Raw genomic sequence first — 27,457 nt, forward strand, 5'->3', positions numbered from 1 at the left:
TTAGGGAAAGTAAACCAGGTACTTGGTCAAATAAGGAAGACAAAGTAAAAAAAAACACTCAGATACAGAATTACCTGGTCCATTTAAACTCTCAAATATAATTGGTGTAAGTTGCTACGCAAATGTAGCAATGAATATTCTATTTCAATTACCACCAATTGTTGACAACATATACTTACATAGTACAGACCAATTGTGTTTGCAAATGTTAGTACTTCATAGAAATGCAACAAACAATCCTGATAACACATATAGTGTTTATAGAATAAGACAACAATTGGACGACTTTGCTGGAATGGTGAAATTCACTATAAACTCACAGGAAGATCCACAAGAATTTCTAATGTACTTACTACAAGTACTGGAAAACAAAAACATACCTATAAATGAAATCTTCCAAATTTCATACATGTGGAAACATACATGCACTCTCTGCAACAATGTGACACAAGAACAAATCCCCAATGAACGCGCCGTATATATATATCAATACCTAATTGTGAATCCATTCCATTTCAGCAACTTGTACAAAATGCAAACCATGGTAGATTATGTTCTACCTGCAATTCAGATAATCGCTCTACCTTACTAATACAAACACATGGTAAATACGTAATACTAATGCTTTTACGTTACAATGCAGATGGTACCAAAAACAACTGCAAGCTGACTGGATTCACACATGGTCAAGTATCACCTGGTAAGAAAACCTTCACAACAATAGGTATAATCTACCACGCAGGAGCCACAACCAATTCAGGTCACTACACTGCATATATAAAAAAGAATTGTGGATGGTTCGAAAGTAATGATAGTACCATTACTCTAAAGCAGATTTTACCAGCAAATCTTACAAACGCTTATTTAATCTTCTTAAAACCAAAATTTGTTAACTAAACCTCAACTAAACTTCTATTAAAAAACTGTAAACTGTTAGAATATGCCAACAGGTATCTAACTGCCCCAAGATTCTACAACAACTAAACAGATAAATGAATACTACTAAATTATATAAAAAAATAGATAGTTAGAATACACCAACTGGTATCTAACTGCCCCAAGATTTTACAATAACCATACAGATAAATCAATACTACTTCATTATTTAAAAAAAAACTATAAACGTTAGAATATGCCAAAAGGTATCTAACTGCCCTAAGATTATACAACAATTAAACAGATAAATGAATACCACTAAATTATTTAAAAAAATAAACAATTAGAATATGCCAACTGGTATCTAACTGCCCCAAAATTTTACAATATCCAAACAGATAAATCAATACCACTTCATTATAACAAAATATAGACAGTTACAATATGTCAACAGGTATTTAACTGCTCCAAAAATCTGTAACAAGCCAATACTTAGAGCATTAGCCAGAAACAACAAGTGAACACTGAAAACAAACAAACAGACTGTAGCATAACATTTTTTTTTAATCCAACATGGATTTATTTTTCTCCCACAGACCCAATGATTTTAGCAACAAACACAGAAACTGAGCAAATTGCACAGTACACTGGTTTGTAATCTACTAAATATGAGGGTAAAAAAAAAATGTTGATTATTCAATGTTATATGTCATTACAAAATATCAATACTAACATGGGGCCTCATTACGACCCAGGCGTTAACCATGGCGCTATTAGCGCCATGGTTGACGCCGGTATTTTACTGATTGCGCCATGGTGGATGGCGGAATTACTGCCCTATTCCAAGGTTGGCGGGGCGGTAATTCTAGCCGTTAAGGTGGGGACCCGCAAAGGGACCTCGTAATTAGGCGGTAAGGGGTTAACGGCACCACCACCTTTTATGGCGCCGTTAACCAATCCAAGGTTGGCAGGGCGGTAATTCCCCATTCACCATTGGCCAATCCCCATTCCCATTTTTGCCCCCATAGGGCTCAATGGAAATGGGGAAGGCGGTAGTTACAGTACCGCAAATTACGGTACCGTAATTACCTCCAAGTTCCCTTTGCGGGTCCAATCCTTAACAGCTGGTAAAACCAGCCATTAAGGTAGGGACCAGCAAAGGGACCTCGTAATTAGGCGGTAAGGGGTTAACGGCACCGCCACCTTTTACTGCGCTGTTAACCCCTTACCGCCTGGGTCGTAATGAGGCACATTGACTTATAACTTCGGTGCTTATAAATTTGGTCTTGTCCATGCACCCAAGACTATAGGCCCTGCCCACAACCACCACAGTATATCACACCCATAGTGGCTTACAACTTTGTTGCTTATAAATTTGTTCTTGGATCCCAAAGTTATAAGTCACTATGGGTGAAATATGCTGCGGTGGTTGTGGCCAGGGCATAGAGTCTTGGGAGCATGGCCATATGGCCATGCTCCCAAGACTATGCCCTGGCCACAACCACCGCAGCATATCACACCCATAGAGTCAAACATTTTGACTATGCCATATGGGCACTTTTAATGTCTGCGAACATGATGAGTGTTCTTAGAACAGATTCAACTTGCCAGCGAACAATACGGACAGCGTCCTCAGGACACTCCCATTTAGTTTATTTACGAACATTTCAGGACACCACGAGTGTTCTTAGGACAGTTTCAGCTTGATTGCGAACAATACGGACAGATGTACCGTCCTCAGAACACTCCCATTTTCTTTATTGAAGAACATCCCAGGACACTTCATGTGTTCTTAGAACAGTTTCAACTTGCTTGTGAACATCCCAGGACACTTCATGTGTTCTTAGAACAGTTTCAACTTGCTTGCAAACATCCCAGGACACTTCATGTGTTCTTAGAACAGTTTCAACTTGCTTGCGAACATCCCAGGACACATCATCTGTTATTAGAACAATTTCAACTTGCCAGCGAACAATACGGACCGCGTCCTCAGGACACTCCCATTTCCTTTATTTACGAACATTTAAGGATACCGCGAGTGTTCTTAGAACAGTTTCAGCTTGCTTGCGAACAATACAGACAGATGTAGCATCCTCAGAACACTCCCATTTTGTTTATTGACGAACATCCCAGGACACTTCATGTGTTCTTAGAACAGTTTCAACTTGATTGCGAACAGTACGAACAGTCATACCGTCCTCAGGACACCCCCATTTTGTTTATTGACGAACATCCCAGGACACATGATGTATTCTTAGAACTGTTTCAACTTGCCTGCGAACGAAACAAACAGACATACAGTCCTCAGGACACCCCCATTTTATTTACGAACATCCTAGGACACATCATCTGTTATTAGAACAATTTCAACTTGCCAGCGAACCGAACAGACATACCATCCTCAGAACACTCCCATTTTGTTTATTGACGAACATCCCAGGACACTTCATGTGTTCTTAGAACAGTTTCAACTTGCCTGCGAACAGTACAGACAGTCGTACCGTCCTCAGGACACCCCCATTTTGTTTATGAACGAACATCCCAGGACACTTCATGTGTTCTTAGAACAGTTTTTACTTGCTTGCGAACAGTACGGACAGACATACCATCCTCAAGACACACCCATTTCAGTTATTTTCGAACATATCAGTACACCGCGTGTGTTCTTAGAACAGTTTCAACTTGCCTATGAACCACACGTACAGACGTACTGTCCTCAGAACACCCCCATTTCATTTATTTAGAACATTTCAGGACATCCGTGTTGTCCATGGACAAATCGAACACAAGGAGATCTACCACCTAAATAAATACAACATTTATCCCATCTATTACTCCCCCACCCTCCCCAAACAGTCTTACACACTAACACACTCTACTAAATAGCATTTATCCACCAAGTTTCACTGCGCTGTCCGTGGACGTCCGCAAATTCAAGATGTCGGGTGTTCCCGAAAATCTGACGCACTTCACGCTCTTCGCCGTCCAATCAGCGACCACGTTGCATGTTCGCGAACATGACGCAAGCCGTTGGCCAATCAGGACACTGTCCGCGGAGCGAACAGGGAAGTGTGTCCGTGGACCGAACATAGATATCACACATTTTTTTTAACCTATTTTTTGCTCATTTTATAAAAAACTACTGGACGGATTTTCACCAAAAGCACACTTTCGGGACCAAGCCACTACTCCTGGTCCAAATTTGGTGAAAATCCCTCCAGCGGTTTGGGCTGTAAGCGTGAGCAAAGTTTTTTCCCCCATTCAGTCTATGGGAAAAAATAAGTTTTGGGACCCCCTTATAACTTTGCCCCCCCCTGGACCAAACCTCACCAAACTTTGCAGAAAAATTCAGAGTGACCCATATACTTCTTTTGCAATGTTTGGTGAGGATTCGTCCAGGGTGAGCGACGTTATAAGCCACCCAAAAAGGGCTGATCCTATGCAAACAGCAACTTAACCATAACTACACAGCCACCACTGTGGCTGTGTAATATATATACATATATATATATATATATATATATATATATATATATATATATATATATATATATATATATATATATATTTAAATTGCTATTCATATCATGTAGAATAAGTCCTACTTACCATTTGCAAAATGTCATAAGACCTGAAGAGAATTTCAAATGTTTATACTTAAACTTATCTATCCATCAAGATATGCACCTAAGCATATGGGTGAAACAAGCACTGGCAATGCCAACAGTCTGGGCTTTTTGTGGCATGGGAAAGGTGTTTCAAAGGCACAGGCACTGTTGTAGTTAGTATTAACTGCCCAACAGTGGTAGCAACTACATTTTTGTATCTCACCAGTAGCACGTTTACAGCTCCAATTAAGTCATTAACTCTCAGAAGGTGCCCCACCTGGACATAATACTTACTCGGATAGTGACTCCACTCCAGACCAAGCCCAAGGTCTCGACCCTCCGACCAGCCATGATCCACTAGGACCTCTCCTCCCCATTCACACTACAGGTAGTATTGCCCTCCTTAACACCCAATATAGCCAGAGTGCCTCCCACTGCAAGCCACTGGCCCACAACTGAGTCCCACTCACAACTCTGCCAACAGTAAGTACAGACGTCACTAAGAAAATCCCAATAACAAAGGGCACCACAAACCAAACAAGTGCTGAGGAACCAACAAGGTCAACGAAAATTCTGATCAACGTCACAGAAGGGTTAACGCCCCTGTGAGTAAATCCAATAACAAAAACACAAAAAAACCCAACCAAAGGACCGAAAGAAAGAACTGGGAAACAGAATAAACTGTGGTTGGCACTTTACAGACACAACTACCCCACTTGGTACAAAACCACAAGAACCCACCAATAAAGAGAAAACCTCAGAACCCCAGGATTTAAATCACAACTATGAACTAAAACAAGGCACACAGAGAAAGATGAAAACCCAAGGAGTGACACAAGAAATAACCCACATCAGCAAGGACCACCTTGGACACAAAACCAAAGAACACACTACTATAAAATATTAAACCACAGAATAACTAGAAGAAATTTGCATCCATGATATACTCCAACCTTCCAAGTATTCAAAGGAAAACCACTAGAAGACTTAGAAGCACAGGAGATGCCATGCCAGAGGAGAGGAGGATGCACAAAAAACCATGGAGAAAGGTTACGCAAAATTGAATCACACCAGGCCAAACATCAGAAACTCCAACCCAGCAATGGAACGCAGGCTCACCAGCCAAACTGTAATAAGAGCCACCCCAACAACAAGAAAAAAATCACTGTACCTAACGCCTTATCTCACAACAGATCACTCTCGAGAGCAGCAACCAACTCCAGAAACATTAGACACATCAGCAGGATATCGGGACTCCAAGGGAAAGCGGCAGAAAGAAACAAAAGGAGAATTATAGGAAATGTCACCTCCACTCCATGCATCACTAAAACCCAAGGGGACCGCCTGCAAAACCAACCTGAAACAGAAGAGGAACCACAAAAAGATGTGAACCCAATACGAAACCTAGCCGACCTACTTACTGACGAAACAGACTTAACAGAACACAACCCACATCCCGAGGATAATAATGAGCATCACCAACAAGACTGCCAGAAGACATAAGCCGGTCCCATAGCTTTGACATCTGTGCATCTGTGCAGATCCTGCTAATGCAGGTTCGAATCCCGGCAGGGCCAATCTCAGCGTTTCATCCTTCACGAGGTCGATAAATGAGCACCAAACACCGTGGGTAATAATATGCAGCGCTCAGATACCTAAGGGTTTGTAGCACTACATACATGCTAAATTATTATTATTAAGCAAGAACAAAACAGCACACTATAAAGAAACAACTACACACCAACCTAATCAACGTCAGATCTATGTCCAAGAACACAACAGAGATCTACAATCTACTTATGACAGGGGAATGGAGATTGTATTTGTCACAGAAATCTAGCTAACTGAAAACTATAAAGTTATACTGCACAGATGTCTGCCTGACTATTTCAAATGCATACAAGCAAACAGAAAAGGAAAAAGAGGAGAACTTGCAGTGGCTTACAAAGAACACCTAAAAATAAAAACAGCCGATCTGCTGAACATCTCGGACTGCAAATCCCTCATCCTTAACCTGACCTCAGACCTGTAAACAAACCTCACATTTATACTCATCTATAGACTCCTGACCTATGACACAACCTTCATAGACACCTTCGTAGAAGTAGTCACGAACCTGAACATTTAACATGATCACTTGATCATTCTCGGGGATTTCGACATTTGGTTCGGAGAAGAGAACGCAAACACGCAGAAAACCCTAACTAAGTAGCTGGAGACAATAACACTATGGCAATTGGTGAAAGGAGCGACACACACAGCAAGCCACACTCTAGATGCAATCTTCATCAATTAAAAATGTGATCACAACAGCACTGCCAATCAAAGACCATGGAGCAACCACCTCATTATACCCTTTGTGACACAAATACCATCAAAAGTATCAAAAAAGGCCCAAAAGAACCCTGTGATCTCATAAAGAAAATGGAGAACCATCAAAATCAGTAACCTAGAAGAAACACTAGAATCCTCAAAGCCATCGATGGCCCTGGACGCAACTGACATAGATGAAAAAACAGACCTAATCCTGAAACGGATCACAGAAACAATAGTTAGCATCTCTCCGGATAAAACCCTCACCCATTGTGAAAGAAAGCAGTGGAAAGATGGTCATGCCCCACTTCAAAGCAATAAAAACAACAAACCATAAACTAGAACAAGAATGGAGGAAAAACTTTAACCAAGACAAAAGAATAACATATCAAAAACAAATACAGTTGTAAAAGCTGAAATTCTCAAAGAAAAAACAAAAATACTCCAATGCCCAGATCACAAAAGCCAATAACACAGTGGTGCTCTCGCAAAAACTGTGAAGTGATCTTCCAAATAACTTTAAGAGTAAAATCACCATCAGATCAAATAAAGTAGACAGGCCAAACTGACCATTCGCAACATTCAAGCAACCACAGGGCCACAGAACAGGATCAACAGTTTTCCCCAAATTTCAAGAGAAATTATGCAACCTGGTGAATGAAAGCAACAAGGCAGGCTCCCCAATTGACCCCTGTCCACCAGACCTCTAAAAATCGATCTTTACACAGGGTACAGCATTGGAATACTAACAAATCCTCTTCAATCTGTCACTTTCAACGGGAAGAGTACCACAAGCCTTCAAAACATCCTACATTAAACCGCTTCTCAAAATTATTTTGAGCAAAGTGCAAGACCTCTCACAGTACAGACAAATCTCAAACATTCCCTACCCGGCAAAACTAATAGAAACCTATGTCAACAAATACTGGAACAAGTCGAAAATAACCAACTATTGGACCAGCTCAAGTAGACCCATGAGAGGCACAGATATGGCACAACTCTCTATATTGGACAACCTAAAGACCAATGCAGACCCCAAAACGACCTCGGAACGGATATGGCTCGGCCTCTCTGAAGCATTTGACACAGTCACTCATACCCTGCTTGTCAAGAGACTGGATGAAATAGGGATCAGCGACACAGCAGTGCATTGGATTAAATCATTCTTGTCCAAAAAAAGCAGAAACAGTATGACTAAAACCATTCAAATCTGCACCGTGGGACACCACTTGTGAAGTTCCACAAGACTGCTCGTTTTCCCCATTACTGTTCAACATCTATATGAAGCAACAAATCAACCTCATCAAAAGACACGGCCTCACATACTAAAATTATGCAGACGGTACCCAATCATCTAGAAAATCTGTGGAAATGAAGAGGAGAAACCCACGCTACCACGTTGTCTCAAAGAAATCTAGCAACAAACACTAATAAAATTAAAATCAACCTGGACAAAACAGAAATCTTGATTACACCTGACAACCAAGGAAACAACCAGGTCATCCTGTTGCCCACAGAACTGGTATGCCACACAAACCGTCCAGAGTAGTCAGAAACTTTGGAATCCTAATGGACAACTAGTTAGCACTAGAACTTCAAGTAAAAGTGATAATTAAGAAATGTTTCTTCCATCTTCACACAATCAAAAAGATTCTACCGCTCCTCTTCTTCACTAACAAAACACTTGCACCATTTCCCTCATCACGTCCAGGATAGACTACGCAAACAGTGTATACCTTGGAATGCCGGACTACTTACTGAGGAAACTGCAAAGCATATAGAATGCAGCTGCCAGACTTCTCGTCCAACTCTCCCAAAGAGACCACATCACACCAGCGCTAAGAATGCTACATTGACACCCAGTCAAAAAACGAATCACCATCAAAGCACTGTGCTTAACACACAGAGCAATGCACATCCAGGTAGCCAAATTAATACAAAAGAAAATTTCCATTTACAAACCAACAAGAACACTTAGATCCAGCAATGTCATTCCCCTAGAATTTAAACACTACACTAGAAAAAAACATGGGATATCATCCTACTCTTGCATAGCCATAAAACTCTGGAACTCCGTCCCAAGAGAAAAACGAACTAAGGAGTGGCATCTAAAATTAAGAAAACTTCTAAAAACCTGCCTCTTCAGCTCCAATTGGGATGAAAATGACTGAACATCATCTACGCACCACAAAACAAACTAACACACAGGAAAGGAGCCCAGCAAAGCCAAGGACGGAAAGAACACACCCAGCATGAAACAAGAACGAGCAAAGGAACCGGCCCCATCAAAGCAATCCAACAAGCCAAACAAAAGCCTGAAAAGAAGGGGAATACACCCCCTAAAGTAACCCCACATTTGAATGACCTGTTACCATACTCCTACCAGCAGTTAACCTACCCGGACAGACCAGCCCCATCAAGCATACACAATATTTATGTAAATCAGCCACTCTTGCACTTAGCATGTATCGGCAGGTTCACCGCCTCAGATTCCAGTCTAATAGTATAGCGAAGCCTTATTCCCCTTGATTCCCCCAATAAACAGCAGGAAATGTTACAAACCCATATATATGAATAAGAGTGGTGAGTGTGCCACACCGGAGTGGAGGGCAGAGAAGAGAGGTGTCTAGCTTGGAAGGGTGGTTGGAGACCAGAAGTGTATCTCGCCTAGTTAGAGTGCCGAAGGTTGAAACAGAGAAGTGAGATGTGTTACACCTAATCGGACCACAGAGGGTGTGAAATCTGTCCCACATAAAGGAATGAGTTTTGGGGCAGAAACTGTGCAGGCACCGGATTGACCATCTGTCTGCTGGAGGAACTTGTGGGGGTGATAATTGCTACGCACTAGATTGAACAGGGAAGGGATATAGTTTGCATTTAGTCAGAAAGTAGAGGGTAGGACATTTATTGACACTAATTAACTACACTAAAACTCACCCTTCTGGATACACCTTCTCAAGCTCTGTATGAAACACCACCATACCTCTACAGCACCACAAACTGCATGCACTTCACAACAACATGAAAACGACAAAAAACATACATAATGTCACCTAACACTGCATGGCGACTACCAATGGAAAAACACACCTACGCCCAGTGACCAGTTTCTCCAAACTGAAGCTGCCAACAGCACATCAGAGATATCTTGCCCTTGTTTTCGCTTAGTACTACTAACACATCCTGCCTCCCTTCTTGCAATATAGATGTGCCAGAGTGCCAAGAGACTGTGCAGGTGGCAACAATGTACAGTACAAGAACCTTTAACATAGCCTAACATCCTGTTCTGGCCCAGTCTTCCATTTGCATCTGGTCCCGCTTCCATCCTGCTCCAACACGAACCATCCTGTTTGCGACTAGTCAGAGGTTTTTCTTCCCTGTGATAGTTTTTCCTTTGGCTGTCACTGTGGGGTGTGCATACTCTCTGGTCTTATCCCCCTGGGGACATTGTGATTTAGAGCAGAGACAGATCTGGCTACGTGGACCATGCAGATCCATTCGCTGGCATGAAGATGCATGAGTCATTTTGTGAGATTATAGTGTGTTTATACTCTTGGTCTTCTGATAGAAACAATATTAGTATGCTATCAGACATATAACAAAAACAAATCACATGAAACAGGGATCCTCGTTGGTTCAGTTCCCGTTAACCTTGGAACCTTTGATGATTATTAGCGTTGGAAATGTCGATATCGAATCAGTGGAAAGATTAATTCAAAACATCAATATCTGCCAAAGAGATTGTACTTACCATCTCAAAGCCACACACCTTGAACCCTAATTCTTGAACAGGCTGCACATTTAGGGAACAATAATAGCACATGCCTGCTTACCTTCATCAGCGGTCTCTTCAAAAATCATCTGCATCAACTCCATGTCACCTCGTGCTGCAGCATAGTGCAATGGGGTGGCCTTCACTTCGTCCAAACTGTAAAGACTGGTAGGATTTTTCATAATAAAGCTTCGGACGCGGTTAATATCGCCATCTGAAATCAACTAATATCACAATACATGATATAAGGATTGTGTGGGGCTGCCCTTCAAACACATTATTATCAACAGTGTAGCAGCACATGCAACTTGAACTTACATACTACATATGCGTTCAGTTTTGGGGTGCCATCCATTGAAGATGGGTCATCTGTTTGCAGCTACCTCTGAAATGGGGTGCAAACGATTGAGCTAAATATTTCATGAAAGAAAGGTAATGTAATGCCGCAAATGTACACCATTTTTAACCATGTTGAGGTATCCTGTCTAACTTTTTGGTCTACCAAATTTCAGCACATGGTAGTTCTTTTACACAACCTTAGATTTGTCTGAGCAATTATACGTTTTGTATAAAGAGTTCAAGGGCAGCTCATTATTCGGAATGTCATCTATATATTGTTAAATATAAAAAATAAATATATAAGCATGTTTCACATAAATTCTAACAGACAGAAATAATTGCATCTGTACAAACAATCACAGATGTGCCCACTTCAGATACAAAAACCTAGCACATTATGTGAAGAACTGCAAGTGCTCAGTGTGATCCCTCAGGGTTTCAACGAGAACGAATACTTACTTCAATGCTCTCTTTGGGTGTTTTCATGGGATTTCTGCATTTTTTAGATGGAATTACCAAAATAAGAGATGCTTAGTAGAGAAAACTAGACCAGCACCCAAACCCACCTTATGTCCTTTCATTTTTACAATTTATTTTAGAAAATGGCCATTTTGGCAGAGGAGACTCGCACAAATGGTTGGTGCATGGATGATAGTTTTATCTGCAATGGAATCAAAGATACATATGTTCTACTGCCTGCCAAAGGAAACAGACTGAGCGTCAGGTTCTTTCCTGTATTACAGTATCCTGGACTGACTAGATGTCACTATTGAAGCAAGGCAGGCTAAAACTACACGTGTACACCTGTCCTGTTCTCCTGAACTGTATGGTTTCCATTCCTCCACAGAAACGATGATTCCTTCAGAAGGGAGCTCATTTTCACTGGCAATCATTCTCCCTTTCCTATGAGCTACAGATTCAGATCATTCACTTCGGATTGTCCTGCAGAAAGCAATCATTGAAAGGCAGCAACCAATAATCTTGGGTTTCTCCCTGCAACATGAACACATGAAGGATGAACTTCTCTGTTAACGATTACTAGTCAACAGCGAAACCAACAGCAAGCTTTGAACTACTTCGCAGGTCATTTTAGGACGGATAACATACCTTTGGAATGATACCAGATATTTTCTCCACTTGCCATCCTCATGGGAGTTATTTAAAAAAATGTAGATTCACCGGTCTTGAGGTTCCCAATGCGCTGAGTTTTAAGGGTTTTGTTGCGTTATGGAAAGTGCCCTTAACTGTACTTTAACTAAAGTTTTTCCTTGAAAAATGGTATATATATATATATATGGATTAGAAATAATTCATAGAATAATTTATAATTTCTCATCCAGTTGATTAAAGGCCATCCAAATGTTGCAGTTTACATCACCTTATCTGGCCACTCTTATATGCACTGGGACTTGAAAGAGCTGTTGGAGCGATAGCAACTAGTGTCAACTAACTAAGTCTTCTATAGCAACTTCTCACTTTACCCTGCCATGCACATCAGCCACCACCAAGCCCATTAACAAATACATTGTTACGATTTAAAGCACCTACATTTCTTAATCCAAGGCTTTATCCCTTGCACTCTAAAACACGACCCTAGGCATGTCCTCAAGCAACACAAATGCCTTAAACTTAATGCTTGCTGAAAAGTTCCAATTTGCCAGATTCACAGAATGCAGAGATGCTCCAGCCTCATTCTGTCAATCGAAATGCCCCTATCAGCCTACCAAGAAGAGAGACCTTCCTTCCAAGGTCACATGCCAGGAAATGTTGTTGGCATTGAGCAGACCCATCAATGTTCATTCTAACGTGGATAAAGGGACATCAGTGAGAGAGCCATCTACTAATATCTCCAAAACTAGTAGATTTTCCTAGACATATTTCCTTTCTCAAACCCATGGTCTATACAACCGGAGCCCTGGCATCCAACATGAAGTCACCCTGTTAGCCCAACTGATCAACCTGAGCCAAGTCGAACACCTGCCTGGTGAGATCTCCATTATTTATTTTGACAGCGAGTAAAATGTTCCTGCCTGGCAAATAAATCTGCTTCAAACCTTCCTCATCTTTTGAAAGTGTTTGAATAGGTATTGCCCTCAACCTGACAACATTGTTCACCGTGTAAATGGTCTACTCTGTGCATTTGCTTTGCCATATTTGTAATAATGTCCTTGAATCCCCCTCCATCCTTCATACCTCTCCTGTGATTCATGTTCATATTGTGAGTTATTTATTTATTTGCTTTCTTCATCATTCAACAATTTGTGTACAACACTCGGATGCCTGCAGTGGCCAGGTTCATGCTTTGAAAAATACAAAATACATGTTTAAAAATGTATTTAACATAGATGTGCATATTAACTCCTCTGTGACATTATACACTCGGCGGCATACTTTGGCCATCGTGTGAGATGGGAAGCTAATGCAGCTAGAGTGTCCTCATCCCTATCCCAGAGGGCTTCGTAAGCAGATATACCTGTGATGGGAAACAATTGATTTGATCTGTAATATTGATGAACTGTCCTATCTCTACAGGGAGAATTCAACATGATTGAGGTTAGCAATATCTTCTTTGCAAACCTCAGAGTATCTTTCAAAATAACCACTGTATGCATGTTGCCTTTTGGTTAAAAAAATTATTGATCTAATTTTCTTCAAACTATAACTATTTCTTGAACTTTATTTTGGTTTCAACTCACACCTAGTAATTGGGGGACGTGATCTTATTCTGTTATCAGCCTGTTTTCGCCCTCTGAAGATATTCTCATCATTTTCATTTTCTTTCTTTCCATTGTCATCTTTTTTCTTTTGCTTCTTTTATTTTTCCTAAGAAGCTGTTTATTCCCCATCTCTTCGCACTTCTCATGTTCCAGCAATCATAGTATAGTTCTTCCAGAACTATTAAGGACCACATTGCCACCCTCGCTCCAGCCTTGGCCAATTTATGTAATCATCTTTCGCCACTGGATCTTTCCCCTCTCTCCTCAAGCACTCCCTTGTTCAACCCTCCTAAAAATTCCTACTTCCGATCCTACCTGTCCGGCAAACCATTGCCCGATTTCTATCTCTCCTTTCCTGGGCAAACTCCTGGAAATGCTGGCCATCTCCCAGCTTACTATCCACACTAAATCTGTTGGTTGTCTCCATGACAATCAGTCTGGCTTCACCAGAGGCACTGAAACTGCTCTCCTGAACACCCATGAAGATTTGCTCTCTTATTTTGATTCCAGCTCTCCCTCAGTCCTCATCTCCTTGACCTTTCCTCTGCTTTTGATACAGTCAATCATGCCACACTGGCTCTCCAATATCTATCTGTCACCTCTGGCTTACCTGATCTCCACCGTCTCTTCTAACTTTCAGTGTTATGCGGATGACACTCCGCTCTCTTTCAGGTTTCCCTTAGCCTCCTATCTGTCCTCACTCATCCCTGACTGTCTATCTGCAATTCAGGATTCGTGTGTCTCCAACAATCTCTGCCTTAATGCCAGGAAGACTGAGATCCTTCTAATTGGTACCGCTGCTCCTGCTTTCCCTCTCTCACTCTGGCCGCCCTACTTGGGCCCTATACCTTCATCTTCCTGTGAGGCAAAAAACGTTGGTGTCATCTTCAACTCCACTCTCTCCTTCTTTCCTCAGATCACGGACCTTGCCAAGAAGGCCCACTTACAGCTACACCTCCTCAGAGGTATTCTACCTTTCCTCACCTGTCCCCAGAAGCTCATTGTTTCCGGAGCCCTTGTTTTCTCCAGGCTGGACTACTGCAACACCCTCCTTCTCAATCTGCCTAACTCCACTCTTTGCCCCTGCAACTAATCCAGAACAGAACTGGCTCCCAGTGGCTGCAAGGATCGAGTTCAAGACCCTCTGCATCATCCACAAGAACTTCTGGGGCCAGGGCCCTCATTATATCCAACTCTCTCAGCCTAATACCTTACTTCTAGTGCCCTTCACTCAGCTACCTCTAACTTTGGTGATAAAGGCTATTCCACCGCCTCTGGATGATTCTCTGTCAGATCTTAGGACTGTATATATGTCTGGAGTGGCAATGAGGAGAAAGGGGCCTGCAGCTGCATGTAGCCAGGTCTCTGTAATAGCTAGGAAATCCAATTTTTGTATCAATAATTAGATCAGCAATTTCTACTGCATGTGCAAGCAAGAATCTGGCATTGATCAATGCATCATTGATGGAGTTGGGGCTGTTACTTTGGTCATTAATGTCAGGTGTGGAGATAGTCAGTCTGACTTCCGTACGGACTTTGTGGATTTTGGGTGGAGTTTTATTTTGCCCCTGAAGTTGGCTGTTAGCAGAGGGTAGGCCAAGTGTCATGGTGTACGACTTGCCTAACCTAGTGCCAAGGCCAGAGTTCCTAATTGGTGTTGGGCATGTGCTGTTTGGTATAGTTCCGGGGGTGATATTCTGAGGCTATTGGGTGTAGTTCAATATACTAGGTATGGCGGGTAGTTGTTTAACATTTGGGTTGTTAAGGTTATTAGGGGTGATGAGACACCCTGGAGATGTGGTGGCTTTGAAGTCAGAGGTTTCAAAAGGTGGCAGGAATATCCGTCTGGGAGGATCAATGGTGGTAGAAAGATGGTAGGCTTAATCCAGTGTGTAATGCTTGCAGGAGTAGGCATAGTGGTAGGGATTCTGAGTATTAGGTTCAGCGTTTTGGAGAGCGAGGGTTGGGACATAGGTTGGTTGGCTAAGTCACCTGGTAGGAGAATGGCATATAGACTGAAATGGAGTATAACACTGAAGGTAGAGGAGATGTTGTACATTGTTGAAAACGTCAAGGTGAGCTAGTATAGGTCAGAGATAATGAGAGCAAGGGGGGGTCACATAGGGCATCCCTGTGGTAAACGACTCAAGGGAAGCTAAGGATCACAGTAGGTTGAGCATTACAATATGGATCACTCAGAAGCACAATAAAACAATGGGCTAAATTTGAGGCTCATTCACAGTGGGCTGAGCATTACAGTATGGGCCACTCAATAACACAAAGGGCCTCATTACGACCCAGGCGGTAAGGGGTTTACGCCAGCGTTAACAGCGCCGACCCTTACCGCCTGAGTACGAGGTCCCTTAGCGCCATGGCGGATTTAACACCTGCTTTTAGCAGGTGTTAAAATCCATGGCGCTAAGGGACCATGGAGTTAATTACGCCACCGTAATTTACGGTGGCGTAATGAACGCCTTCCCCACTCCCATTATGCCCTATGGGGCAAAAATGGGAATGGGGAAGGGTAAATGGGGATTGGGGACTTACCGCCCCGCCAAGGTCGGAATGGGGCGGTAAGTCCGCCAACCACCATGGCGGAATTGCAACCTTAGCAGCATGGACCATGGTGCTAATAGCACCATGGTTCTCCGCCAAGGTCCTAATGAGGGCCAAAGACATTATGGGCTGGGGGTGAGACAATATATAGCATGCATTGTTGAAAGCATCAAGGTGAACTAGTATAGGTCACAGATGGGCATCCCAGTGGGTGGGGTAGAGAGAGTGGATATGGTGGGTGGGGGTAGAGAGAGTGGATGTAGGTGCATGGGATATAAGGAGGGGCAGTAGGGTGGGTGTGGGTAGAGAGTGGGGGTAGGGTGGGTGTAGAGATTGGGGTAGGGACAGTAGGGTGGAACTTGTATTGTGGGTGGGAGTAGAGAGAGTGGGGATTTGGTAGATAGAGTGGGGGTTGAGAAAGAGTGGGGGTAGGGTCGGTGGATGGAGGGTAAAGGTAGAGTGAGTTGGTGGTAGAGAGCAGGAGTAGGGTGGGTTGGGGTAGAGAGAGTGGTAGAGAGTGGGTTGGGTAGGGTGGGTCTGAGGTGGTAGAGATTGTATCAGTAGGGTGGGTGGTGGTAGAGAGACTTGAGGAGGGGTGGGTGAGGGTACAGAAAGTGGAGTGAAGGTGGGTGTGGTAGAGAGAGTGGAGGTAGGATGGGTGTGGGTAGAGAGAGTGGGGTTTCGGTGGGTGGATGTGGAGAGTGTGGGTACGGTGGGTGGGGGTAGAGTGAGTTGAGGTAAGGTGGGTGGTAGAGCGAGTGGGGGTTGGGAAGGCAGATGTAGAGAGTGGGGGTATGGTGGGTGGGGGTAGAGTGAGTGGAGGTAGGTTGGGTGTGGGTAGAGAGAGCAGGGTTAGGGTGGGTGTAGAGAGACTGGGGTTGGGCCGGTGGTTGGAGGTAGGATGGTGATTAGGGTAGAGAGAGTGGTGCTTTGGTAGAGAGAGTGGGGGTAGGGTGGATGGGTGGAGAGTGGGGTTAGAGAGAGTGGGAGTAGGGTGGGTGGATTTTGATAGACAGCAGGGAGGGTAGGTGCTGGTGGTAGAGTGGGTGAGAAGCAGGTGGTGAGTTGGGGTAAGGTGGGTGAGTAGAGAGTGGGGTAGGGTGGGTGGCTGTAGAAAGAGTGGAGGTAGAGAGAGCAGGGATAGTGTGGGTGGATTGGGGTAGGGTAGGGAGAGCGGGAGAGCGTGGGTGGTGGTAGAGTGGATGGGGGTAGGGTGGGTGAGAGGTTGTACAGAGAGTGGGGATTGGTTAGTTGAGTGTAAGGAGGGTGGGGATTGGGTGGGTGGGGGTAGAGAGGGTGGAGGTAGAGGGAGTGACGGTAGGGTGCATGAGTGGGGTAGAGAGAATGGAGGTAGCGTGGGAAGTGGGGGTAGAGAGAGAGTGGAGGTAGGGTGGGTGGGGTAGAGAGAGTGGAGGTAAGCTGGGTGGATGGGGTAGAGAGATTGCAGGTAGGGTGGGTGGGAGTAGAGAGAGTGGGTGTTAAGTGGATGGATGTAGAGAGTTGGGGTAGGGTGGGTGGGGTAGAGAGTGTGGGGTAGGGTGGGTGAAGAGAGAGTGGGGGTAGGGTGGGTGATGCTGAAGAGAGTAGGGTGGGTGGGTGGGAGTAGAGTGGAGGTAGGGTGGGTGAAGAGAGAGTGCGGGTAGGGTGGAGGTAGAGGGAGTGGCGGTAGGGTGCATGAGTGGGGTAGAGAGAATGGAGGTAGCATGGGAAGTGGGGGTAGAGAGACAGTGGAGGTAGGGTGGGTGGGGTAGGGAAAGTGGAGGTAGGGTGAGGGTAGAGATTGGAGGTAGGGTGGGAACGGGTGGAGAGAGTGGAAGTAAGCTGGGTGGATGGGGTAGAGAGATTGAAGGTAGGAGGGGTGTGTGGGGTAGATAGGGAGGAGATAGGGTGGGTGGTGGGAGAGAGATTGGAGGTTGGGTGGGTGGGGATAGAGAGATTGCAGGTAGGGTGGGGGTAGAGAGAGTGGGGGTTAAGTGGACGGATGTAGAGAGTTGGGGTCGGGTGGGTGGGTTAGAGAGTGTGGGGTAGGGTGGGTGAAGAGAGAGTGGGGGTAGGGTGGGTGATGCTAAAGAGAGTAGGGTGGGTGGGTGGGAGTAGAGAGTGGAGGTAGGGTGGGTGAAGAGAGAGTGGGGGTAGGGTGCTGGTAGAGAGAGTGGAGGTAGGGTAGCTGGGGGTAGCGAGAGTGGAGGTAGGGTGGGTGAGGGCAGAGAGAATGGTGGTAGGGTGACTGGGGGTACAGAGAGTGACTGAAGGGTGGGTGGGAGTTGTGAGAGCAGAGGTAGGGTGGGTGGGTGGAATTAGAGAGAGTGGGGATATGGTTGAGGTAGAGAGGGGTGTAGGTGGATAGAGAGAGTGGAGGTAGGGTGGGTAAGGCAGACAGAGTGGGGGTTGGGTGGGGTAGAGCAGTAGGGCTAGGTTGGGTGGGGGTAGAGAGAGTGTGGGTACAGTGGATGGGTTGGTGTGGGTAGGGTGGGTGGCTTGGGGTTGGGAGAGTGTGGTTAGGTTGGGTTGGGGTAGAGAGAGTGGGGGTATGGTGGGTGAGGGTAGAGAGACTGGTTGTAGTATGGGGAGTAGAGAGAGCTGGGGTAGTGTGGGTGGGTTGGGGTAAGTGGGTTGTGGTATACAGGATGGGGTAGAGCATGGGGATTGTGTGGGTAAGGGTATGGAGAGTGGGGATTGGGTGGTTGGGGGTAGGGAGGGTGGGGTTAGGGGTGGTAGGATGTTGAGAGGGTGGGGATAGGATGAGAGTGAGGGAGTAGAGTGGGTAGTGGTGAGTGGGGTGGGGTGGTGATGATAGTTGGTTAGGGACTAAATACCTGAAGAACAAAGCAGCATTGGGAGGAATTGTCAAAAGCAGGCCAAAATACCCAAAGAAAACCTAACCAGCATGGGGTGGAGTGAGTGGGTTTTTGCGGGTAGAGAGAGTGGGGGTAGAGAGAGTGGGTGGGACTTTAAATGCACACTTCTCAGTAAAAGCGGCATCATCACTTACCAGTATGCTCTGCTGACCTCATGTTTTCACAAATATTTTAGTACGTCCTCACCATTCACTGATGTGCTGGTCCTCACTATGCATACCTTGAGTTCTCCAAAGCTGTGAAGATGGGACCCATTAGCTCACTCATAACTGTGCAGTCTACAACCGCATTGCCTGCTCTATTGACTTTATTGTGTGCCTGTGCTTGTTTTTATACAGTTCAAACGTACTTGTGAAGCATCAGAGCACAATAGAACAATGTGATACAGGGCCTCATTACGACCCTGGCGGAGTGGGTTTACGCCAGCGGTATTCGCGGCGGACCCGTCCGCCCTACTACGAGTTCCCGTAGCGCCATGGAGCGTTTTCCGCCTGGTTTTTCCGGGCGGAGAAATCCATGGCGCTACGGGACCTTGTTGTTAATTACGCCACCGTAATTTACGGTGGCGTAATTAACGCCTTCCCCACTCCCATTATACCCTATGGGGAAAAAATGGGAATGGGGAAGGGTAAAATGGGGAATGGGGATTTACCGCCCCGCCAAGGTCGGAATGGGGCGGTAAATCCGCCAACCCCCATGGCGCTATCGGCAGCTTTCCGCCGTGCTCCATGGTGCATTATCGCGCCACGATTTCCGCCAGGGTCGTAATGAGGCCCACAGTAATAGGACATGCTAATATGGCTACAATGAGAATGATTGACCATTAAGTGTACACTTGGAAGGACAGGAAGAGACGGATACAAACAGTATCAGGCCACGGATATCGGTTAGTGAGTGAAAGCACAGCCAGTCATGATTAACCCGTTGGTACTTCTGCGTCTGTGCACCAAATTAAGATAAATACCTTTATATTAGCATTTGATACAGCTTAACTAAAAAACAATGAACAGGAAGTGTACATACTTTGTACAGGAGTATATATTTCATGGAAACCAATTTGGCATAGCTTATGTTCAATGTTGATTTAATTTAATTAGGACGATGTCAGGGCTTTAACACAAACCAAATGGAGTCCTTAAAATAATGTTAGGAAGTAACACCCGCGTGGTACTTAATTGACCAAGGGAATCGTTTTACAAATTAATGAGGAGCAGCTTGTTTTTTGGGTATGTGGCCTCTACGTGTGTTATTATTTTGAAATGTTATTCCGGTTTTTCCAGTTATAACAAAACGTTCTTTGGGGTTCTGCTTTTCGCTTTAATTAAATTCCTTCATTTAAAATTAGAGTCAAGCTTTTTAGACATATTTGGAAGCATGAAGGGTTGATAATACAATTGGTTAATGTGAGTATGGGAATGTTTGCACCTAAACACTGCATTTTCCGGTCCTTGGAGCCCAAAATATGGCAGCCAGGGAGAAAACGTCAATACGAGTCAATCAACATAGAGAAGGGACTTGTGGTATCCATGGGAACAGATGACGCCAGGTAAGAGGCAGACAACGCTGTTTGAACCTCATACAGCCGACGCGAGGAGACAGGACATATTCCTTTTTGGTAAGCACTTACACCTAAGTTCTTAGAAAAGAATGCCCAATGTCATAGACAGACGTGCGACAAGCACATTATCATGGTATTTTAGTAATTGTTAACAATATGGGAAATACCACTATATGCGAAGGGTTTTACACTTATTTAACCACACATAAGCATTGGTGTGCTAAGGGTTTTACACCAACTTCACCACATATAAGCAGTGGTGTGCTGACACGCTGACATTTGGTCGGTGTTGAATGGCTTTTTGAACATACGATAGGCGAATAACGCCAACAAAGGATTTTATGAGGATTTTGGGTTCTTGCATTTGTAAGCTTTAAATTATAGATTTGTATGAATAAGAATGTATATGTGGATTCCTGGTGACTACAGCCAAATGCATTTTCAGGTGGGATTTAAACCCAATTAATTTTGAACATATTTAATGGTGATGGAAAAAAGACCATTAATCTGGTAAGAAAACATGTCACATATTTTTCACAGTATTTGAATTCTATTTTTTTTAAAAACATGTGTAGAGACGAAATTAGCAATCTTAATATGAGTCATTTCTAAATTGATTTTGGGATGTCTCAGTTTTCATTTTCCTCAGTACCTGGCGCCATGTTTTATCATTTGCAGTAACATCGATACCTGTGGATCTAGAACTGAAATGACTTTAACATCAGTGTTTCTTGGTGCCATTGTTGGCAGTTCTAATGAAGTCAACTTGTATTCCGCAATATCTTTTTATTTTGTCCACAAAGTTTTTGTTTACTGACTTGTTTCAATAAATGTTTTCTTCTGTTTCTGCCAACTCCTACCTGCCCAACCCAATACCCCTCCCTATTGTCTGTCACGAACAACCGTTGTATTTTCATGAACGTGTATATTCGCTAATTTAGTGAATGTGTGTATACAATTATTTGAGTCTGTTAAAATTTTCCCTGATTTGAAAAAGGCACATTGTGGGATATGTTGACTCACTCAGATGTGCCTCACTACATCACCTTACTGCAATGGTGAAAGACACAGCCCCAAATGACTGCGCCGACTCCTGTGCGTGCCAAAATCTTTAAAACTGTGTTTGTGTCACAACCAGAAAATTGCTGCACACCCTGCCACACACAGTTCAGTTGGAGTTCAAACAGAGTCCTCACTGCAGGAATATGCCAGTGGGCTCTGCAACATTTTACATGGAGGAAAGTGAATGAAGCAGCCTCATTCGGCTGAAACACCAAAAATGCCTTTTAAAATGACATTTTCCCAACCTTCAATAGTGCTGCTTGGCAGTAAATGCATCATATTCTCATAAACAACTGTGATTATAAAGGACATGCAATGCCTAGGATCAGTCACTGTGGCTCAGAGGAACCGGGCCTCATTTGAATGACAGCTCCAGTCCAATGTATCTTTGGAAAATCAACCCGACGTTTTCATTTTGATGGGAAATGCGACTAAAACTTTGCAACTAGTATCAAGAATCAACTGTCCAGAGAAAGACTCTAAACAAATGCTTGATACATTTATCCATGCTGCAAAACAATTCTAGAACTCAAGACAAGAACTCTAACCTGCACAGAGTGTATATTTGCTGTGATGAAAACGGAATTTAAAGGAATAGTAAAATGGGCTTTTTCCTGACTGAAGGGGGAAAATCGCCTATTTTAAAAGTATATTATTGTGTAAAGACTTGATTATTTAAAAATGTAAAAGGATTTGCCATTGTTAGAAATACACTTATAAACTGTTTTGATTCCTAGGTTTCAGGAAAGAGTTAAAATGAGAGAATAAAAGCTAAACCCAGGATAAGTTGGTAAACTATATGCCAGTGCTAACCCTGAGAAAGGGTGACACCTCAAAAACTGCTGGCACAGCAAAGGCTAATTGCTGGCTTGGAGGCTTCAATACCCAGGACAATGGGACTTTTCAAATCGCATTAGACATTTATCTTTTCCCCAGGCTGAGACAATGGAAGGCTAAGACACTCACCCTTCCAGTGGGAGGGGCAGGTGCTTCACTCACAAGGGAAAGGCCCCTCATTCTGCTTCAAAGGAATGGACAGTTGCTTACACTTGGGAAAAAGAAAAAAAAACTGACAAGTGGCATTTGGTGTTTAAAAAGCCTATTTGCAACTGAACTTTCAAGACATGCAACTTTGCCACAAGAATGAGGAAACATCTGAAAGTTGGTAAATCTCATTTTATGATATTCATTTGAAAACTTGGTAGAACTTCTTACTGCAAGCACAAAAGTGATGGGTGGAAGGTTTTGAATTAATCTGAACCACTGGCATTGCTCTGGGCAACCTTCCACACCACCGTTTTTTAGCCCGTCTGCGCCATTGCAAAAGGGGTCCAGCCATATGCAAATCAGTCAGGTACTGCCACCAATGGTAGCAGCCCAGCCCGAACTGCTAGGCCAGGTCCCCTCTGCACGGAAACACAAGCAACCCCGGACATGTTTCGGCCTTGTTGGGTCTCCTCAGTGAGGTGCAGTTTGGTTCCCTATGGCGCAGCGAAAAAAGGGACCCACGTCTGGGCATACCCTCTCTCACATAGTGAGACAAACTGAAAGCATAAAAGTGATGGGTGGAAGGTTTAGAATGAATCTTAACCACTGGCAATGCTCTGGGCAACCCTCCAGACCACTGTTCTTTGCCTGCCAAGCCATTACAGAAGGGGAAAGACTATATGCAAATCAGGCTTGGCCCCACCCCAAAAAAGGCAGTCCGGCCCGAACTGCTATGCCACATCCCTTCTGCACGAGACCACAAGCATCCCCAAACATGTTTGCCCTTGTTGGGGCTCATCAGTGAGGAGTAGCTTGGGTCTCTAGGCCCAGCAGGCACGGGACCCACGTCGGGGCATACCCGTCCCACTCGGGGTGAAAAAGCAAAAACAAAGATGTGGTGGCTGGAAGGTTTAGTATGAATCTTAACCACTGGCAATGCCTGGTGGGAGTACCTGACTGATTTGCATATGGCTCGACCCCTTTTGCAATGGCGCAGATGGGCTAAAAAACGGTGGTGTGGAAGGTTGCCCAGAGCAATGCCAGTGGTTCAGATTCATTCAAAACCTTCCACCCATCCAGCATTAACTCTTTGTTTTTGTTTTTTCACCCCGAGTGGGAAGGGTATGCCCAGACGTAGGTCCCGTGCCTGCTGGGCCTAGAGACCCAAACTACTCCTCACTGATGAGCCCCAACAAGGGAAAACATGTTTGGGGATGCTTGTGGTTTCGTGCAGAAGGGATGTGGCCTAGCAGTTCTGGCTGGACTGCCCCTTTTGGGGTGGGGCCAAGCCTGATTTGCATATGGTCTTTCCCCTTCTGTAATGGCTTGGCAGGCGAAGAACAGTGGTCTGGAGGGTTGCCCAGAGCATTGCCAGTGGTTAGGATTCATTCTAAACCTTCCAGCCATCACCTCTTTGTCTCTGCTTTTTCACCCCGAGTGGGAGGGGTATGCCCAGACGTGGAACCCGTGCCTGCTGGGCCTAGAGACCCACACTACTCCTCACTGTAGAGCCCCAACAAGGACGAAACATGTTTGTGGATGCTTGTGGTCTCGTGCAGAAGGGATGTGGCCTAGCAGTTCGGGCTGGACTGCCCCTTTTGGGGTGGGGCCAAGCCTGATTTGCATATGGTCTTTGCCCTTCTGTAATGGCTTGGCAGGCGAAGAACGGTGGTCTGGAGGGTTGCCCAGAGCATTGCCAGTGGTTAAGATACATTCTAAACCTTCCAGCCATCACCTCTTTGTTTTTGCTTTTTCACCCCGAGTGGGACGGGCATGCCCAGACTTGGGTCCCGTGCCTGCAGGGCCTAGAGACCCAAGCTACTCCTCACTGATGAGCCACAACAAGGGCGTAACATGTTTGGGGATGCTTGTGGTCTTGTGCAGAAGGGATGTGGCCTAGCAGTTCGGGCTGGACTGCCCCTTTTGGGGTGGGTCCAAGCCTGATTTGCATATGGTCTTTCCCCTTCTGTAATGGCTTGGCAGGCGAAGAACGGTGGTGTGGAGGGTTGCCCGGAGCATTGCCAGTGGTTAAGATACATTCTAAACCTTCCAGCCATCACCTCTTTGTTTTTTCACCCCGAGTGGGACGGGTATGCCCAGACGTAGGTCCCGTGCCTGCTGGGCCTAGAGACCCAAGCTACTCCTCACTGATGAGCCCCAGCAAGGGCAAACATGTTTGGGGATGCTTGTGGTCTCGTGCAGAAGGGATGTGGCATAGCAGTTCGGGCTGGACTGCCTTTTTTGGGGTGGGGCCAAGCCTGATTTGCATATAGTCTTTCCCCTTCTGTAATGGCTTGGCAGGCAAAGAACAGTGGTCTGGAGGGTAGCCTAGAGCATTGCCAGTGGTTAAGATTCATTCTAAACCTTCCAGCATTACCTCTTTTTTTTTGTTTTTTCACCCCGAGTGGGAAGGGTATGCCCAGATGTAGGTCACGTGCCGGCTGGGCCTAGAGACCCAAACTACTCCTCATTGATGAGCCCCAACAAGGGAAAACATGTTTGGGGATGCTTGTGGTCTCGTGCAGAAGGGATGTGGCCTAGCAGTTCTGGCTGGACTGCCCCTTTTGGGGTGGGGCTAAGCCTGATTTGCATATGGTATTTCCCCTTCTGTAATGGCTTGGCAGGCGAAGAAAGGTGGTCTGGAGGGTTGCCCAAAGCATTGCCAGTGGTTAAGATACATTCTAAACCTTCCAGCCATCACCTCTTTGTTTTTGCTTTTTCACCCCGAGTGGGACGGGCATGCCCAGACTTGGGTCCCGTGCCTGCAGGGCCTAGAGACCCAAGCTACTCCTCACTGATGAGCCACAACAAGGGCGTAACATGTTTGGGGATGCGTGTGGTCTCGTGCAGAAGGGATGTGGCCTAGCAGTTCGGGCTGGACTGCCCCTTTTGGGGTGGGGACAAGCCTGATTTTCATATGGTCTTTCCCCTTCTGTAATGGCTTGGCAGGCGAAGAACAGTGGTCTGGAGGGTTGCCCAGAGCATTGCCAGTGGTTAAGATTCATTCTAAACCTTCCAGCATTACCTCTTTGTTTTTGTTTTTTCACCCCGAGTGGGAAGGGTATGCCCAGACGTAGGTCCCGTGCCTGCTGGGCCTAGAGACCCAAACTACTCCTCACTGATGAGCCCCAACAAGGGAAAACATGTTTGGGGATGCTTGTGGTTTCGTGCAGAAGGGATGTGGCCTAGCAGTTCTGGCTGGACTGCCCCTTTTGGGGTGGGGCCAAGCCTGATTTGCATATGGTCTTTCCCCTTCTGTAATGGCTTGGCAGGCGAAGAACAGTGGTCTGGAGGGTTGCCCAGAGCATTGCCAGTGGTTAGGATTAATTATAAACCTTCCAGCCATCACCTCTTTGTCTCTGCTTTTTCACCCCGAGTGGGACGGGTATGCCCAGACGTGGAACCCGTGCCTGCTGGGCCTAGAGACCCACACTACTCCTCACTGATGAGCCCCAACAAGGACGAAACATGTTTGTGGATGCTTGTGGTCTCGTGCAGAAGGGATGTGGCCTAGCAGTTCGGGCTGGACTGCCCCTTTTGGGGTGGGGCCAAGCCTGATTTGCATATGGTCTTTGCCCTTCTGTAATGGCTTGGCAGGCGAAGAACGGTGGTCTGGAGGGTTGCCCAGAGCATTGCCAGTGGTTAAGATACATTCTAAACCTTCCAGCCATCACCTCTTTGTTTTTGTTTTTCCACCCCGAGTGGGAAGGGTATGCCCAGATGTAGGTCCCGAGCCTGCTGGGCCTAGAGACCCAAACTACTCCTCACTGATGAGCTCCAACAAGGACGAAACATGTTTGTGGATGCTTGTGGTCTCGTGCAGAAGGGATGTGGCCTAGCAGTTCGGGCTGGACAGCCCCTTTTGGGGTGGGGCCAAGCCTGATTTGCATATGGTCTTTCCCCTTCTGTAATGGCTTGGCAGGCGAAGAATGGTGGTCTGGAGGGTTGCCCAGAGCATTGCCAGTGGTTAAGATACATTCTAAACCTTCCAGCCATCACCTCTTTGTTTTTGCTTTTTCACCCCGAGTGGGACCGGCATGCCCAGACTTGGGTCCCGTGCCTGCAGGGCCTAGAGACCCAAGCTACTCCTCACTGATGAGCCACAACAAGGGCGTAACATGTTTGGGGATGCGTGTGGTCTCGTGCAGAAGGGATGTGGCCTAGCGGTTCGGGCTGGACTGCCCCTTTTGGGGTGGGTCCAAGCCTGATTTGCATATGGTCTTTCCCCTTCTGTAATGGCTTGGCAGGCGAAGAACAGTGGTCTGGAGGGTTGCCCAGAGCATTGCCAGTGGTTAGGATTAATTCTAAACCTTCCAGCCATCACCTCTTTGTCTCTGCTTTTTCACCCCGAGTGGGACGGGTATGCCCAGACGTGGAACCCGTGCCTGCTGGGCCTAGAGACCCACACTACTCCTCACTGATGAGCCCCAACAGGACAAAACATGTTTGTGGATGCTTGTGGTCTCGTGCAGAAGGGATGTGGCCTAGCAGTTCGGGCTGGACTGCCCCTATTGGGGTGGGGCCAAGCCTGATTTGCATATGGTCTTTGCCCTTCTGTAATGGCTTGGCAGGCGAAGAACGGTGGTCTGGAGGGTTGCCCAGAGCATTGCCAGTGGTTAAGATACAGCCATCACCTCTTTGTCTCTGCTTTTTCACCCCGAGTGGGATGGGTATGCCCAGACGTGGAACCCGTGCCTGCTGGGCCTAGAGACCCACGCTACTCCTCACTGATGAGCCCCAACAAGGACGAAACATGTTTGTGGATGCTTGTGGTCTCGTGCAGAAGGGATGTGGCCTAGCAGTTCGGGCTG

The 27,457-nt window shown here is 45.4% G+C and overlaps 1 protein-coding gene across 1 annotated transcript in view; it reads right to left on the reverse strand.

Moving 5' to 3' along the window:
- The window catches only part of TRPA1 (transient receptor potential cation channel subfamily A member 1), a 1,301,026-nt gene that overhangs the window by 1,234,704 nt on the left and 38,865 nt on the right, over positions 1-27,457 (reverse strand). Inside the window, exon 2 of the mRNA XM_069621203.1 lies at positions 10,631-10,793. Within this exon, the coding sequence (XP_069477304.1) occupies positions 10,631-10,793 (163 nt within the window). The remainder of the gene's footprint in view (positions 1-10,630; positions 10,794-27,457) is intronic.

Source organism: Ambystoma mexicanum, chromosome 5q (assembly GCF_040938575.1).
Source record: "Ambystoma mexicanum isolate Mex_15411 chromosome 5q, UKY_AmexF1_1, whole genome shotgun sequence".
Lineage (NCBI taxonomy): Eukaryota > Metazoa > Chordata > Amphibia > Caudata > Ambystomatidae > Ambystoma > Ambystoma mexicanum.